General features: G+C 37.4%; 1 protein-coding gene across 1 annotated transcript in view; it reads right to left on the reverse strand.

Moving 5' to 3' along the window:
* Positions 1 to 15,025, reverse strand: part of USH2A (Usher syndrome 2A (autosomal recessive, mild)) — a 589,735-nt gene that overhangs the window by 88,949 nt on the left and 485,761 nt on the right. Inside the window, 2 exon segments of the mRNA XM_004685238.1 lie at positions 9,929 to 10,086; positions 10,990 to 11,173. Coding sequence (XP_004685295.1) covers positions 9,929 to 10,086; positions 10,990 to 11,173 — 342 coding nt within the window.

The following is a 15,025-nucleotide window of genomic DNA, read 5'->3' on the forward strand; positions in this document are numbered from 1 at the left end:
TGGAGCCACCTCATAAACAGCTCTAAGGATTAAGTTAGAGAATATATATGAAATATTTGAGTACACTCCTGTGACAGCAAAAGAGCTGAATAAATGATAGATGTCTCTACTGAACAAAATGAAATGGAACAAAACTGAAAAAAACAAAAACCAAAAAACTGTGATGCTTTTCATGGACCCTCATGTCGTGTCCTCAGACACTTACTGAACCCATCTTTTATGCAAAGTTGCTTTTCCAATACCAAACATGTTATATTTCTTCCAGCAAAAATCTTTAATGTTTTGCCACCGAGCTTTACTTTTATGTGTCCTTGGATATATAACCAAGTGGTACACTATGAAGTACTGTTATCAGTCTCAGCAGTCATTGAGAGAGCTCTTCACTCCAACTGCCCTGAGGCTGCACTTAATTGTCTGTCTTCAGTCTCTATCTGTAGGTCTGCTTCTAGAAACTTCTCTGTTAAAAAGGACTGGACTCCTAGAGGTCAGGGGAAAGAAAAAAACTGCTCTTCCACCCACATTTCTGATATAGACATAATCTTGATCTAGGTTTAAACATGGGCTCTTCAAAGCATGAACCTAGAAAATGTATTTTTTCGCATCTGCTTCATCAGAAAAAAATGTCCTTTCCATGTACTTATGATGCACCGAAATAAAAATGTCCCTTGAACCCATGAACATGTCAAACCTGACATGCATTTAGGAAGGAGTACCCCTCCCCATCTTGATTTCTGGGACTGTGACAGGAAAGCCTCCTGTGTCCCTGCAAACCTGGTACCATCTGCAGTGAGTCTGCAACGACCCAGCACCCTGGCATTCTGATGACTAAATGAAATGAAATGGGCATATTTGTTAAAGTCAGCTGGGGAGCCACACGACTGGGTTAGTTCCCGAGTTCATAAATTTATGTCAGAGCAAGAGGAGCAGGGGAAGCTCAGGTGAACCAATTTACCCTAAGTGCAAATGGCAGTTTTGTTATTTGGTGTCAAAGTTACCAGTCGCACAGTGACAAGCTGCCATAACACATTTTCTTGTTCACTAAAGAACAAGGATTTCGTTGGTTAATATTCCTTGCAATGCTCCTTTTCATAATTTACAACAACTAGATGCTGATAGGTTATTTAACATTTATGAAGTTAAGATGTAATCAGAAAAACCTTGATTATCTTTACAAATAAAAAAGTTAAATTATTCAACTTTTTTTTTTTCTCTGTGGCTTCATTTCACAGCAGGTGCATACTTTACAATGGGACAAGTCAATCAAATAAACCTTTTTAAAAATCTTTTTTTAGGAACTGGAACAGGAACAATTCTAAGAGGAAAACTACCAATACGGTGTAATAGTCACGTTTACTTCAAAACACTACTTATCGCTTATCATAATGCTTTAACAAATCAGCCTAAATTCACCTTTGTATAGATGGGGGTATCTTGGCTATGTCCTTGATGGGGAGGGAGATAGAATGATGAAGCAGGATGCATTTGAACACACATTCAAACCACTATATAGGCATTTCACATAGCTTCCCGTGTATAGGGATTCTACATATTAAAAAATAGTTATCATTTCCTGTCCTCTCTTATGCACTAGATAGTAAGATTCTGGGCAGGAGGTGCAATGCTCTACTCTTCTTTATAACTCTGAAGGTATCCAGCATCATGCTTGTCCTTGAGTAGAAGTCGGTAAACATTTTCATGTTAGTTAAAATGAATCAATGAATCAGTTTACTCAAGGGCAAATAAATTTCATTCCACAAAGTTCTAAGCAGAAAATAAAATGAGGCTTTTGTATCATTGAATAGATTGCTCTTGAATTACTCTGCCCTCATTCATGTTAGTTATAGAACCAAATCTCATTTAGCTTTTGAACTAGATCTTAGTAGAACTCAGAAAAAAAAATCATTTTCTTTCTGCAGTGTTTAGCTAAAAAAGAGTGAGACAATCTATCACAGTGACTGTGGCCACAGAATTTGGAGAGGAACCCACTGTGATATCTGTAGTACTTTGCTGGCTGCATGATGAATAACCTAGAGAAAATAATTTATAATATCTCCACTGAGTCTTCTCATTAGTAAACTTGGAAAAACAATAGGACAAACTGCATTGAGTTGTTTATGTGTTTGTCTATTACAGAAGGCAGATAAGCACATGAAAAAAATGCTCATTGTGGGGAAATGCAAACCAAAACCACAATGAAATGCTATGCTTCACCTGTCAGAATGGCCCACATAAAAAAAAAAAAAAAAGACCAGAAATAATAAGTGCTGAGGATGTGGAGAAGAAGTAGCTTCCTGTGATGCTGGGACTGCAGACAATGTGGAGGGTCTTCCACACATTCGATCGATCACGAGCTCCAGCAGTCACCCTCCTAGTTATCTACCTAAGGAGCACAAACTCACTCAATCAAAGGGACCACTGCTCTCCTGTACTCATCACAGCACTATTCAATGCAGCTGAGTCAGGGAAGCAAGATAAGTATTCAGAGTCTGATGAAGGGACGGGGCCTGTGTGGCAGAGACACTACAGAACATGACTTAGCTGTACAGGCAGATGAATTCTTGCCATTCGTGCCAACATAGATGGCACTGGAGGGGGTGATGTCAATTGAAATAAGTTAGAAGGAGAAAGACAAATACCAGGTCATTTCACTCATATGTGGGGGACAGAGAAACCAAATAAAGGAATAGGCAAAGCTAAATGAAACAAACCCTGGAGATCTGGTAGAACTGAGTCTACCAGAGAGAGAGGTGGTGGGGGGTAGAAAGGGGAGCAGATGGGAGTTATGGAGGACCAGGGTGCCCACATGGTTGGTGTGCTATGGTATGGTGACACACAGCTGAAAAGGGCCTGCTCCTCTGAATCAGAAAGTGTTGTAAACCAGTGTTACCAGTACATTAATACAGTAAAGTGCAGGGATTAAAATAATAAAAATCAATAAAGTAAGATAAATTTCTTAAACACCAAAGACAAAGGCAACTAAAGCAGAATTTGATAAAAGGAACATCATCCAACTAAAAAGCTACACAGCCAAGGAAATAATCAACATCATGAAAATGAATCTAATAGAATATAGGAAAATATTTGTAAACCACCTGTCTGAGAAGGAGTGAATAACCAAGATATACAAGGAACTCAGAACTCCATAGCAAAACAAAAACAAAAACAAAACACACACAAACAAACAAAAAGCAAAAATAAAACTCAATCAACCATGAAGAAAAGATCCTAATAGCCATTTTCTAAAGAAGATAAACAAATGACCAATAAGGACATAAAAAACTATTCAAATCACTAATTCTTAGGGAGACCCAAAGGGAAGCCATAAGGAGATAGCGTCATCTGTTAGGATTATGTTATCAAAACGACAAGAGTAACAAGCCCTGGAGCAGATGTGAAGGAAGGAAACCTCTGTGCTGTGTTGGAAATGTAAGCTGCTTCAGTCACTATAGAAGTTCTTCAGGAAAACAGAAATAAAACTGCCATATGATCCAGCACTCCCACATCTGGGCATAGAGACAAAGGAAATAAAGTTAATACCTACAAGAGATAACTATATTTACATTCAGTACAGATTATTTACTAACCAAAATATGGAGACAACCTTAATGTCCTTAACAGAGGGATGGATATAGAAATTGTGGTTTCTATACAGTAACATAGCATTCTGTCTTAAACAAGGAAATCCTGACATTTTCAACAACACGACGAAACTGGAGGCAAAGTGGCACAGACAAGAAAAACACTGCATGACGTCACTTTTATATGGCATAAAAAAAAGATTGTTCCCAAGAGACTGAGTAGGATGGTGGCTGTCACAGGCTGGGGTGTGTGGGGAACAGGAGAGGGCTGCGAAATGGTACAAACTTTCAGCTCCATGATGACTAGGTCTGAGGACCTGATGTTTAACAAGGCAGCTACAGTTGACAGTACTGTGTTGTAAAGTTGCAATTTGCTAAGACAGAAAACCTTGGATGTTTTCACCAAAAAGGAAGCAAAGGCAAATGTAACTATAGGAATGATGACTTTGCTAATTAATTAGACGGGGGATTCCTTCCACAAAATACTTGTATATTGTGTATTATAAATCATGTTGTATATATAAATATATTACTATTTTACTAGTCTGGTATACCTCAAGAAAGCTGAAAAGGATTATTAATATGCAAAAAACCTCACACATTGTTCAAACGAGTTTTATAGTTTTTTTCTGAAACTCTCTACTGCTTGTCACTTGGTTTTTGCACATATTAATTAAGAAAACTGAGACAATGGTCATTGTCGAATCATCCAAATTAATGCCACATGAAGTTTTAAAAAGCTTAATGCCAATTTTGACTTTGAATGGCTACTATCTAATGCAATTCTGGAGCTGATGAGCTCGCTGAATACGAAGGTGTCTGATACTTACAGACAAGCCAGATTGTGGCTAGCTACCCTTTAATCAAAACCTGATTATAAAAGCATTTAAATTTCCAAGCAACATGAATTGAAATGATTTCAGTAGAATTGTTACCACTTCTTTTCGTTAATGGACTACGAGGTAAATGTGACAAGAAAAACACCAGTGTTCGATATTATGCGTTAAGCCTAAATAACTCCCCATTTTCAGTTAGAAAAACTGCATGTTGAATTCAACAGCATCGTTAATTAGAACATGATTAAGGGCGAAGATAGTTCAAAATATAGTCATCACCTTGATAAATTAGAAAGGCTCATTATTACTTTCAGAGTTTAAATAATTTTTAATGTTTGGCTTCTCAAACAGCAGGGACATCTCTCTCTCCACTCTTATTCTGAGGAAATCATTTATGTCCCATGAAGTATTTGCCTCTTTATTTTCTATATTCTTCCACCGACTGAGGTAATATATCCTTTGCTCCCTCAATGTGAATGTGTAAGTCCTGACCTCTGGTTCAAAGCTGGTAAAAGGTGAGAAGAAATGCTTAGGAATAAACAAACCTGGTTTATGTTGTCTGTAAATCTGAAGAATAATGGCCAGCATCTACCCAGTGTCCACTAAATGTTTTACAAGGTTGTCTCCCGACTTCACATAACGATAGTACGAGGTGCGCATTTAATATTGCTTTCACAGATGAGAAGCCTGAAGTTCAGAGACAGGGAGCAAAAGGCCAAAGGGCACGAGGAAGCTAAAATAGTGCAGCCATTCCCCAAGAAACCAGTATTTCCTTTTCTAAACCATGTGAAGAAAGTAACCCCCAGAAGACAACATGGGGGCACTGGAAAGGAAGTGTATGTGTTCTGCTTTTGTCTTTCAAAAAGGAACATGCATTTGCCTTTGTGTGTGGGCATGTGTCTGAATATGTGTGTGAGTCTGAGTCAGTGTGGGGCAACTCAAATGTCGGAATCATTTTAAACAGCTGAGAATCCAAAACTGACTTATGTTTTCCTGAATGAGAAATTTAGAAGCTTATTATTTTGTTTCTCTATTAGCTCAATGTTTTACGAGGTTATGTAGTTTGCAAATCATCTGACCTGGAGGTGTAAATGATATACAAAGGAGTGCATCTCACAAAAATCTTTTTTAAATAAAATTTTAAATTTATTTTTGCATAGAAAAGGTAGGGTGTAAACCAGAGGTGCAGGGGGTAAGAGAAGAGAAGCACAGGAGACAGAAGAGGAGCACATCAAGTAGATTTTACTGAAATAAACTGAGGAGAGCAGCAGGTGCGACAGGAGAGGAGAGGTCTGCCGTGCTATATATGAGGGTCAGCTTCCTGGCTGGGGATCAAACTCAGGCTGTGGTGGTGACAGCACTGAGACTTAACCACGAGGCCACCAGGGAGGCCCCCATCTTATGAAAATGTATAAAACTTGGGAGTGTTTTTATAATGTTACCACAGACATTTATAAAGTAATGATATAAAGTGAACCAACATTTACCCGGGAGTTGAGAGAATGGCTACTTAAAGGTTTAAATTTGTTTTTGAATCTCTGTAGGTGTTTGAGAAATGATGCTTTCCCTCTCCCACCTAATTAAGATCTTCCTGCACCTGGGATCAGTTCTCGCTGAGTCATGTCTGTTCACCTGGACTTTGGGTTGGTAGGTAAAGCCTTCTGATGATTCATTCCCTCACGCTGTAGGGGATGACCATTGCCTGGTGGGCACATCCCCTTCAGGGGGCACCATTTCCACAATTAATTCTGGTCTTGACAGGGCCAGTAAATATCATTATTCTCCCATCCACAATCATTTGGTTTTGCTGATACTTAGCACTGCTTTCTAGGCTGTCTGGACTACAATTTCACAAATCATAGTTGCTCTATCCTAAGTCCAAGATTTTGGATAATAAATAAAAAGTTTGACTTGGATTTAAGTATTGAGTCAAAGACAGGAAGGAACTGTTCTTTGAAGGCAGTGCAGAGAATAGGCCTGAATGTGAATCTTGACTCTGCTCTGTGACCTTGAGTATATTATGGTACTTCTTTGAGATTCAAATTTCTGATTTTAATATAGGGATAATGATATTACTTGTCTCTCAGGGTTTGCATGAGAATTAACTGAAGTAAGAAAGAAAAGCGCTTATCAAAGTGTTTGGTACATACTAGGAATACAAATGGCAAATAAAAACAGACAACTACCGTCCCTCCTCCAGCACTTGAATATCCAAAGCAACAACCAATAGAGATGAGACACGATAGAAAATAGACATAAATAGACATTTTGAGATTATTGTATAAATAGAGTCATATTGTATAATAAAAAAGGCAAATATGACAAGTAATAGCAATGCATTTTGATCTCACTATCACAATCACTCCTCCTTTGAATATCCCTACTTACTCTTTAGATCTCACTCTCTTTACTAATAGGATTCACAGACTCGTAGATATAGTGAGGCCATTTATGCTTGTAGGATATAATAATACAATTCACGTAGAGCAATGAAATAATAATCCGAAAACTGAAAGCCCAGTTAATTGCCTAGGGAACTATTTGTTGCCAAGTAACCACACAGACTTTTTCCTTTCCTGCCATTTAACTGTGTAAAGTCACTGTCCAAACTGACCACGAGACCAATTACATGTGAAGAAATCAGCTGTTTGGGCATTGGACGTTCCAGAAAAGTGGCCTGAGTCATGTTTTTGGAGGATTATGATAATTAACCTGTTTTGCTTGGTGTGCTGTGACCCTTGGTGGCTGGGTTGGGACAACATCCAGGTCATTGGGGAACTTTAAAAAAGATCTAGATCCCTTGGCTCCACTCCAGGGATTTGTCTTCAGTAAACATAGGGCTGAGAATCTGCATATACGATTCCCAGCGATTCTACTGTTCATGCAGGTCTGGCAACGGCTGCGATGCAATCATTTCATGATGGCATGGAGGTGGCACAAATACTAGAAAGCTCTGGCTTGTGAGAAAATAAACAATCTCCAGTTATTACAAGTTTGTTTTCTTTCTGTTTAAAATATATATTTGTGACTATTCAGGAGCAGAAAAATGTTTTTATTATCCAAATCAAAACACAGCATGAGGTACTTTCCAATAAAATCAACTGTAGATTATACACAAGTCAAAATCATCTGCGTGCTTACTGAGTTCAAAATCCTTCCAGGCACCAGAAAAAAGTTTAATTTAAGATTTTAATCTTTTCACATATTACAGGGTTTCTGTAATGGATTTTGTGCATCTGAAACTAAAAGATTGACAGGTCTGGGTATTATAGGTTTATTAACCATTGGTTACGTGGTCAGAGTTAGTGTGTGAAATATTTCTGTGATATCCCCCTACACTGTGCTACAATAAAGAATTTCTATAAAAACTGAATAATAGAAAAGTACACATTAAAAAAAGTGAAAGTTGTGTTTTATTCCACAAAGATTCCTCACTAAATGGAAATGTTGTCCATGGAACACAGCAAATGTAATGGTGTTCAATGAAAAGGTGACAAAATGATGGGCAACTTGAAAGAAATCTTAAAAATTGAGTAACGCACTCTTGCAGTACACATTTTATCGTTTTGAAATTGGGAAGCCTGGGATCTAGCAAATGCTTGAGCAAATACATTGTCAAATGAATAATTAAAGGCACAAGTAACAATCCCCTACTAGCCATCACTAGCTACAGACAATCATACAGGAACCAGATAATGGGTGCCCATTACATAAATGACTTCATTTTATCTGTCCAACAATCCTTCATGCGGATTCTATCATCATCTCCATTTTACAGATGGAGAAAACCAAGACTCAGTGGGAAAAGCTGAGCTAATATGTGGTACTACTGGGAGCAGAAGCCTGGGATTCTCATGTTACTTTGGTTGTCTTAGAAAGGTTTTCAAATCCTTATTGCATGTGAAGTCTCCATGTCAGCAGTGAAAATCTGTGGCTGTAGTAATATTAAAATGACAAGTAGTTTGATGAACCTCAGAACTTTCTGGTCACGTGGTTATGAAATCAGTAATGCTGATGATTCTGGATTTTCCCTTACTATTATTATTAGGGAATCTTGATTGCTGAAGACCTTGAGCTGAGTCTGAGAAATCTCCAGTCAATAGGCTGAAACTGGTTTCAGAATGACTCTGTTTTGCCTCATTTTACTTTGTGGAGCAAAAAGACTATAACACTAAACGCATGCCAAGGAGAAATCTGCTAAGAGGTCACAAGATAACAAGGTTATTTCATAAGAGTGGAAATCAGTGATTGAGGGCACACGTAGTTTGAACATGTGCCCCAGAGCAGAACTGCGTTTTCGCTATTGATAGAATGGAGAGTGTGCGAGAATATTCCTAAAATCTAGAAGAAAGTGGCAGCACTTTGAGATACATGCCACACTAGCAATGTATCTTTGTCAAATTTAAGATGTTGTATACTTATTTTGAAGCAAAGATGCATTAAATAATTTATATTAAATATCTTAGAGCAATTTTTTTTTTTTTTTGCTTTTCAAGCTCTCGAGAGGTTTTCTTCTCTGACCAAGATGCTTTTGACTTTGATCTTAGATTATGACATCAGGCGGATGATGGTTTATGAGAACTCAGGTTTTAGATATTAGACCTCTGAATTATCCTTATGACTATATTACCTGGGTTGATGGTCTAAAATAGTAATTATCCAATTACTTTCAGTATTTCTTTGAACTGTGGCCAAACTTATTCTGATAGGGATAACAGTTTATTTCTATTTCATTTTAAGATTACATAAAATAAAATTGTATTTCTGAAGGGTGTTTGGCATCTTTATCAGGATTAAACATTAATGAAACAAGTTCTATTTGTATATGGCCCTTACTTTAAAAGACAGAGCAAGCAAATTTCACTACACAGTGTTAATGCAATCAGAATTTTACCTGAGCATGATGCTGGCATCAAACTATAAGAATGCACTATAGCACAAAAACAACCCAAAAACAAAATGGCCCAATGGAAGCTTATGAGCCTCCAGTGAATTAAGCTTAAACAAGCAAAGTTCAGCTCTCAAATCAGTCTCAACACAAGGCTCATGGCAGAGTGGACTGTCTTCCTTCTGAGCACCCCCATTCACTGACATAATACAGAAGGGATGATACAGGCCGATGATTCAATCAAGGGAGCACTATGGAAATAAATGTTCAAGGTCATTGAGATACATAGGACTTATCTTGGATCTAATCAATGAGAAGAAAGGTTTTAAGGCTCTGCTCCTTGGAAGAAAGTATTGTGATAGAGAAGTATACACTTATCTATCTAGCTTTATCTACATCACTCTACAGCTACACTGCATCTGTCTATATGACTGAATGCACATAATTAGGCATTATACACCCAGGAATGGGTTTGGATAATTTTGTTTATCTTTATCCAGGAGATAAGAGTATGACCTGGTTTACTAAATTCATATTTCTTACTGTATCTCTAATGAATCTCCTCTAAGATATTTCACACATACACATGTACGCACACACACTCACACCTGCATTTATTTCTTTACCTGAGGAGTTCCAAGCTACAAATATGGAGTAAGGTCCAATTACTGTGATATTATATGGAGGCTGGATTTCTTCAGGGAGGTGAAGAATTTTTTCCACAATATAACCATCACTGGGGCCGCTACCACCTCCAGTTGTGGCCTCTAACTTGCAAATGTATCTATAGTTCAAAAGGAACAATCATGGTAAGTCAAAGCACAGACTTGAACAATCATTTTTCTATTCATTTCTTAGTCCCACATTTGTGACAAGTTTAAAATCTGAACTCTCTGCTCAGAAGCTTTGCCCCAAACTAGTAGATTTACAGGCACAAGCAATATTTGCTTAAGTCAGTTTCTGAGCTGTCTCATTTTAATTTTAACACAGTTTGTAGCTTTTCTTGAAGATTGTTGGAAAGTCTTGGAGGCTGCTGGTGGATTGTGGAGTGGAGGGTTCAAATGAATCTCCATTTTTAAATAGGTTGGAGTTCAGGACAATATGTTTAGAGGAAGATGTTTCTAAATTGATCTGCTACTCTGTACAATAAAACTAAATTGATCTCTGCTCTCTGCAATAAAACATCTGTTGATCTAAAATGTATTTTGTCTCTGCTGAGAAATGAATGGGAATGAATTGCAAATATGGGAAACTTTTTCCCCTAAAACCACTCATGTCTATATATAGTGAGGCAAATAGAGAAAACATTATACCAGACACAAAGGTAGCTGATGTTAAACAAAACTCTTTAAATCTCTTTTATTGCTAGTTTAGAGATGCATGTTTTTGAAAATAATTTGATCACTTTTTCAAAGCTAGATACTCTGTCTGCTTTATATGTTTAAAAATTCTCACATTTCATGTCAAACAGAAAATCAACTATTCAAATGTTAAAGGAATTTCATGTATTCTGAAGACTAATGTAATTATTTAGTCTCAAATGGATTAAAAGGACTCATCAGCAAAGGAATGGCTCATGAATGAATGCACAAACCAATTTATTCACTATTATGTCAGCTGAAGAAGCACTCCTTTTCACCCCCAAAGTATCTAATGCTATGATTGGAAAGGTTTTCTTTGAGTTTACCGGCTGTTGGGCAAGAGGGTTTTATCAGTGAAGTTCCGCTTCTCACTGCCTTGCAGGAAAACTGAGGTTCCTTTACTACTCAACTTATGTTGAGCAAAGAGGCCACGGGGTTTTTCAGGGAGACTCCAATATAATTCCACTGTTGTAGAACTGATGATGATGAGTTGGGGTGTCATCCAAACTCCTGGTAAAAATAACACAATGAGGTTTTATTGTAGCCCCCTTAGCAACACCACATAGACTGATATTTTAAATCTGTTGTTAAAAAAATCCAGACAAAATTACCTATTTTTTTTTTCACCTACCTATTTGGGGTGAAATATATAGTTGGGTATAAATGTCTATATTTTTTATTGCTTCTATTGTTTTCTTTTTATATGACATACACAATGCAATACTATTCAGGAATAATAAAAGCTGGAATTCTGCTATTAGCAACAACCTTCCACATGGGCCTAGAGGGTATTATATTTGTGGAATCAGCCAGACAGAGAAAGACAAACAGAGTATGCTTTCAATTATATGTGGTATAAAGAAAACAAACAACAAACAGATGAACTAAAAAAAAAAATATAACCTTTTGGACTCTAAGATTCATCAGTAGTTAGCTGAAGAGAAAGGAAGATGGAAATGTGTACACCAGTTAAAGGGGCCAGTGGTATGATGAAAGGTAGAACTGTACTTCCAGCGGTGAACTTAGTGTCATTTACACACATGCTGATTCTCAGTGGTGCATACCTGAGACTTCCATATAATATTCTAATGATCAAAACTTAAATCATGCAAAACACAACTCATGGTTTTCCTCTCTCCATCCTATTAATATCACAGCTTGTGCATTTTCTTGTATAAAACACCAATAGAAAAAGGGTCTTTGACGTTTTTAGTTTTCATACCCCCTGATGTAACCCATCACAAATCCTGCAGATTCTACTCTGAATATCATTGTATCTTTATGGTCTCACCTGAACCAAGTCACTCTTTTCTCTTATGGACTTCTGTTAGCCTCTCTAAACTGGTCTCTGTGTTTTGAATCTTGCCTTTTTCTATTATTTTTCTTAATCTTTATAAAAATATGTAATATATATGCATAAGCTAGCATAATCTTCATAAAATATACAGCCCTTCTGAATTTATTCATATAATGATTCTACTTCCTTATGATTGATGGTCCTACATTTTTCAAGCTCTGACACAATTTGCTTCAACATTCACGAAGCTCCAACCACCTCAGACCCTTATCTCTTCCTAGAATGCTTTAAGCTCTTTCCTACATCCAGCTTCTGCACTTGCACTGTCTGGAAAATTTTAGTTCCTGACACCATGGCATTTTCACATTTTATTCTCAAAGATTAGTTTGTATGTAAATAGTACCTCATCAGGAAGGTCTTATTTGACCACCTTCCCTAAATATAACATTAAATCTATCTAAAGGGATCCTAAGTGCATTCCCCTTGGTAATATACCTTTTTCTTTCCCTCTTAACATCAATTAGATCATAAACATCTGTCTTTGATATTATCTCTATTTTTATACTCCTTTCTCCTGTTTCAATACAAAGTCAGCTCCATGAGGTTTGGGGCAGTCTCTGTCTTATTTGTCAATGTATCTTTATGCATAGCACATGCCTAATAAATGTTGAATGAGTGCTTTTACTGTAAATATAACTGCTAAAAAGTACTATGTTAAGAACCCTAGGCAGTTCTAGGAAATTTCAAAGATGTGGCTCATTCTTTCAAGGAGTTTACCATGGCACATAAAAAGTAAACATGTACACAAATAACTGTAATTCAAGGTCAAAATTTTAAGCACTTTATAGGTGCACAAACATATTGGTGAAAAACCTAATGATGAGAAAGATCAAGCCTACCATTTCATACTGTGATCTAGGTACTCTTTGCATAGACATTATAACACTCCAGCTTTTAAAAACTCATTTCATTACTAGCCTTCCCTAGCCAATAATTTTTGGTTGATTGTATCTCTGGTATAAGTTCCTAAATAAAATGTTAAGATTTCAACAGTTTTTTTCTAAGAAAAAAATTCAGGACCTTCAAATTCAATTTATTAGCATCCCGAAAGAATCAAGATAAATTTCAAAATGGCTCAAACTTGGTGGTTTTTCTAAGGAACACTTATTTCTGGGAAGAAAATAGTCCATGTTGTTCTGAAAGCTCTTCTCTGTTAGACACATAAAAAAATCTACAAATCATGGAATACATTTATGTCTGGGTTTGTCTGCCAACAGCTGCTAGATGCTTACCTAATTAATGTTCTGACTTAAAGATGACATTAATTTGTTGATTTCAGATATAAAGCATAAAGGTTTCATTCATAATCTGCTTCCTGCAGTCATGTTATTTTCACTTGGAAGGTTGCATTAATAATCACCAAGGTACTCACTAGAAAGGCTATTGCTTAGTTTCCAATTTGAACCAGTCATTATTGCCCGTGGACATGGAGGAGCTGATGTTTTGGGCTTGCTTCACTTTTTCAATCAAAGTTGAGGTTCATGGACATAGAAGCTGGTGACAGCTCTGTTCCTGTTGATAACATCTGTTGAATCCATCAGTGATTTATATGATGAATTTGAAATGTATAAAGCATGAGTAAGTGCAGTGTTTTTTACTTGCATAATGATATAGAGACACTTTTATTAAGGTAGCCACAAGAAATCTTTTCTAGAGTAACATCGGTGAGATGCCTAATTATGTTCCAGGGGGAGAATCTGCCCTGTCCCAAATCTGTCACTGATTGCATCAGAAAACCTGTTTTATATAATAAAGGGCAGAGTTGAGGCAGGTCAAGGGAAAGCGGTAGGTGTCCTGAGGGGAAGTAATCTAGAAGGGGGCTGGGAGGTAGAGCAAGAACAGGTAAACATGTGGAAAGGTATCAGAGGGGAAGTTCAGAAGGAAATCTAAGTGGATCTCTTGCAATAATAGCTTCCCAGTAAAAGGTACCATGTACTGGTGTGTTTATATTTATCTTGAGTGTCATGTAATATGACCCATTCCTTATGCCCCTCTATACCTTTATTCAAATAGGGAAAAAACCCTCAACATTTATCATGATTAACTTTCTCCTGGATGCTGGTGGAATTAATGGATGTCAGGACAACATTAAATTCTGGACCACTGACTATTTGTTAATTTTTTTCATGTGACACTCGATGCAATTGTTTTAGGTATTGTTGATGTGGGACAAAGATCTAGTCCTTACCAATCAATGGCATAGCATCCTGGTGGATAAAGATGAATATAAACAAATTTAGCTGGATTGTTGAATCTGTATTTTCATCATAGAAAAGGGAAGCACAGTATTCTATTTGAACTCTCAAAGACTGGGAGAAAGAGAGAGATGAATGGCAGTGGGGGTGGTCAGAGGGGAGAGTCACAGAAGGGGAAATCTGTGAGCTAAGTCTTGAAAAAGTAGGAGCTCATGGAATGAAGATGTAGGGGACAGAAATCTAGGCTGAAGTCCTGGAGTTAGGGGGAAGCTTGCTGGAATGGGAAGTCCCTCACTATGGCCAGTGCATTAAATGTTTCTTGGAACAACCTGAAGACTTGACAGTTCTTCTTGGGCAGCAGTAAAAATTTGAGGGCTAGGGCCCTTCCTGATGGTGCAGTGGGTTAAAGCACAGCACTAAGAAGCTAAAGCCACTTCAGCATGAGTTTGATCCCTGATCCGGGGGGTGAACTACATGGTGCGGCAGACCTCTCCTGACCTGCCCGCTGCTCCCCTCAGCAGGGTACTTGTCCGTTGGCCTGTTCTGCTCCCCACTCTGTTTCTGGTGAATCCTCTCACTGCCCCTGCACCTCTGGCCTACACCCCAGTTCTGTATGCATAAATAAATAAATCTTTAAAAAAATAAACTTGAGGGCTCTATTATGCTTTACTAAGATGTCAATTTTTTTCTTTCCTACAAGGATGTAGGATTTTCTGGAGGTGACTGACGACTTGAGATGTGCCTACTTTGGTAAAAGGGAAAGATGAATTGGGATGGGGGATTTGAGAGAGAGCAAGAATGACTAGAAGT

The sequence above is a fragment of the Condylura cristata genome, unplaced genomic scaffold, assembly GCF_000260355.1.
Source record: "Condylura cristata isolate star-nosed mole 26May11 unplaced genomic scaffold, ConCri1.0 scaffold00018, whole genome shotgun sequence".
Lineage (NCBI taxonomy): Eukaryota > Metazoa > Chordata > Mammalia > Eulipotyphla > Talpidae > Condylura > Condylura cristata.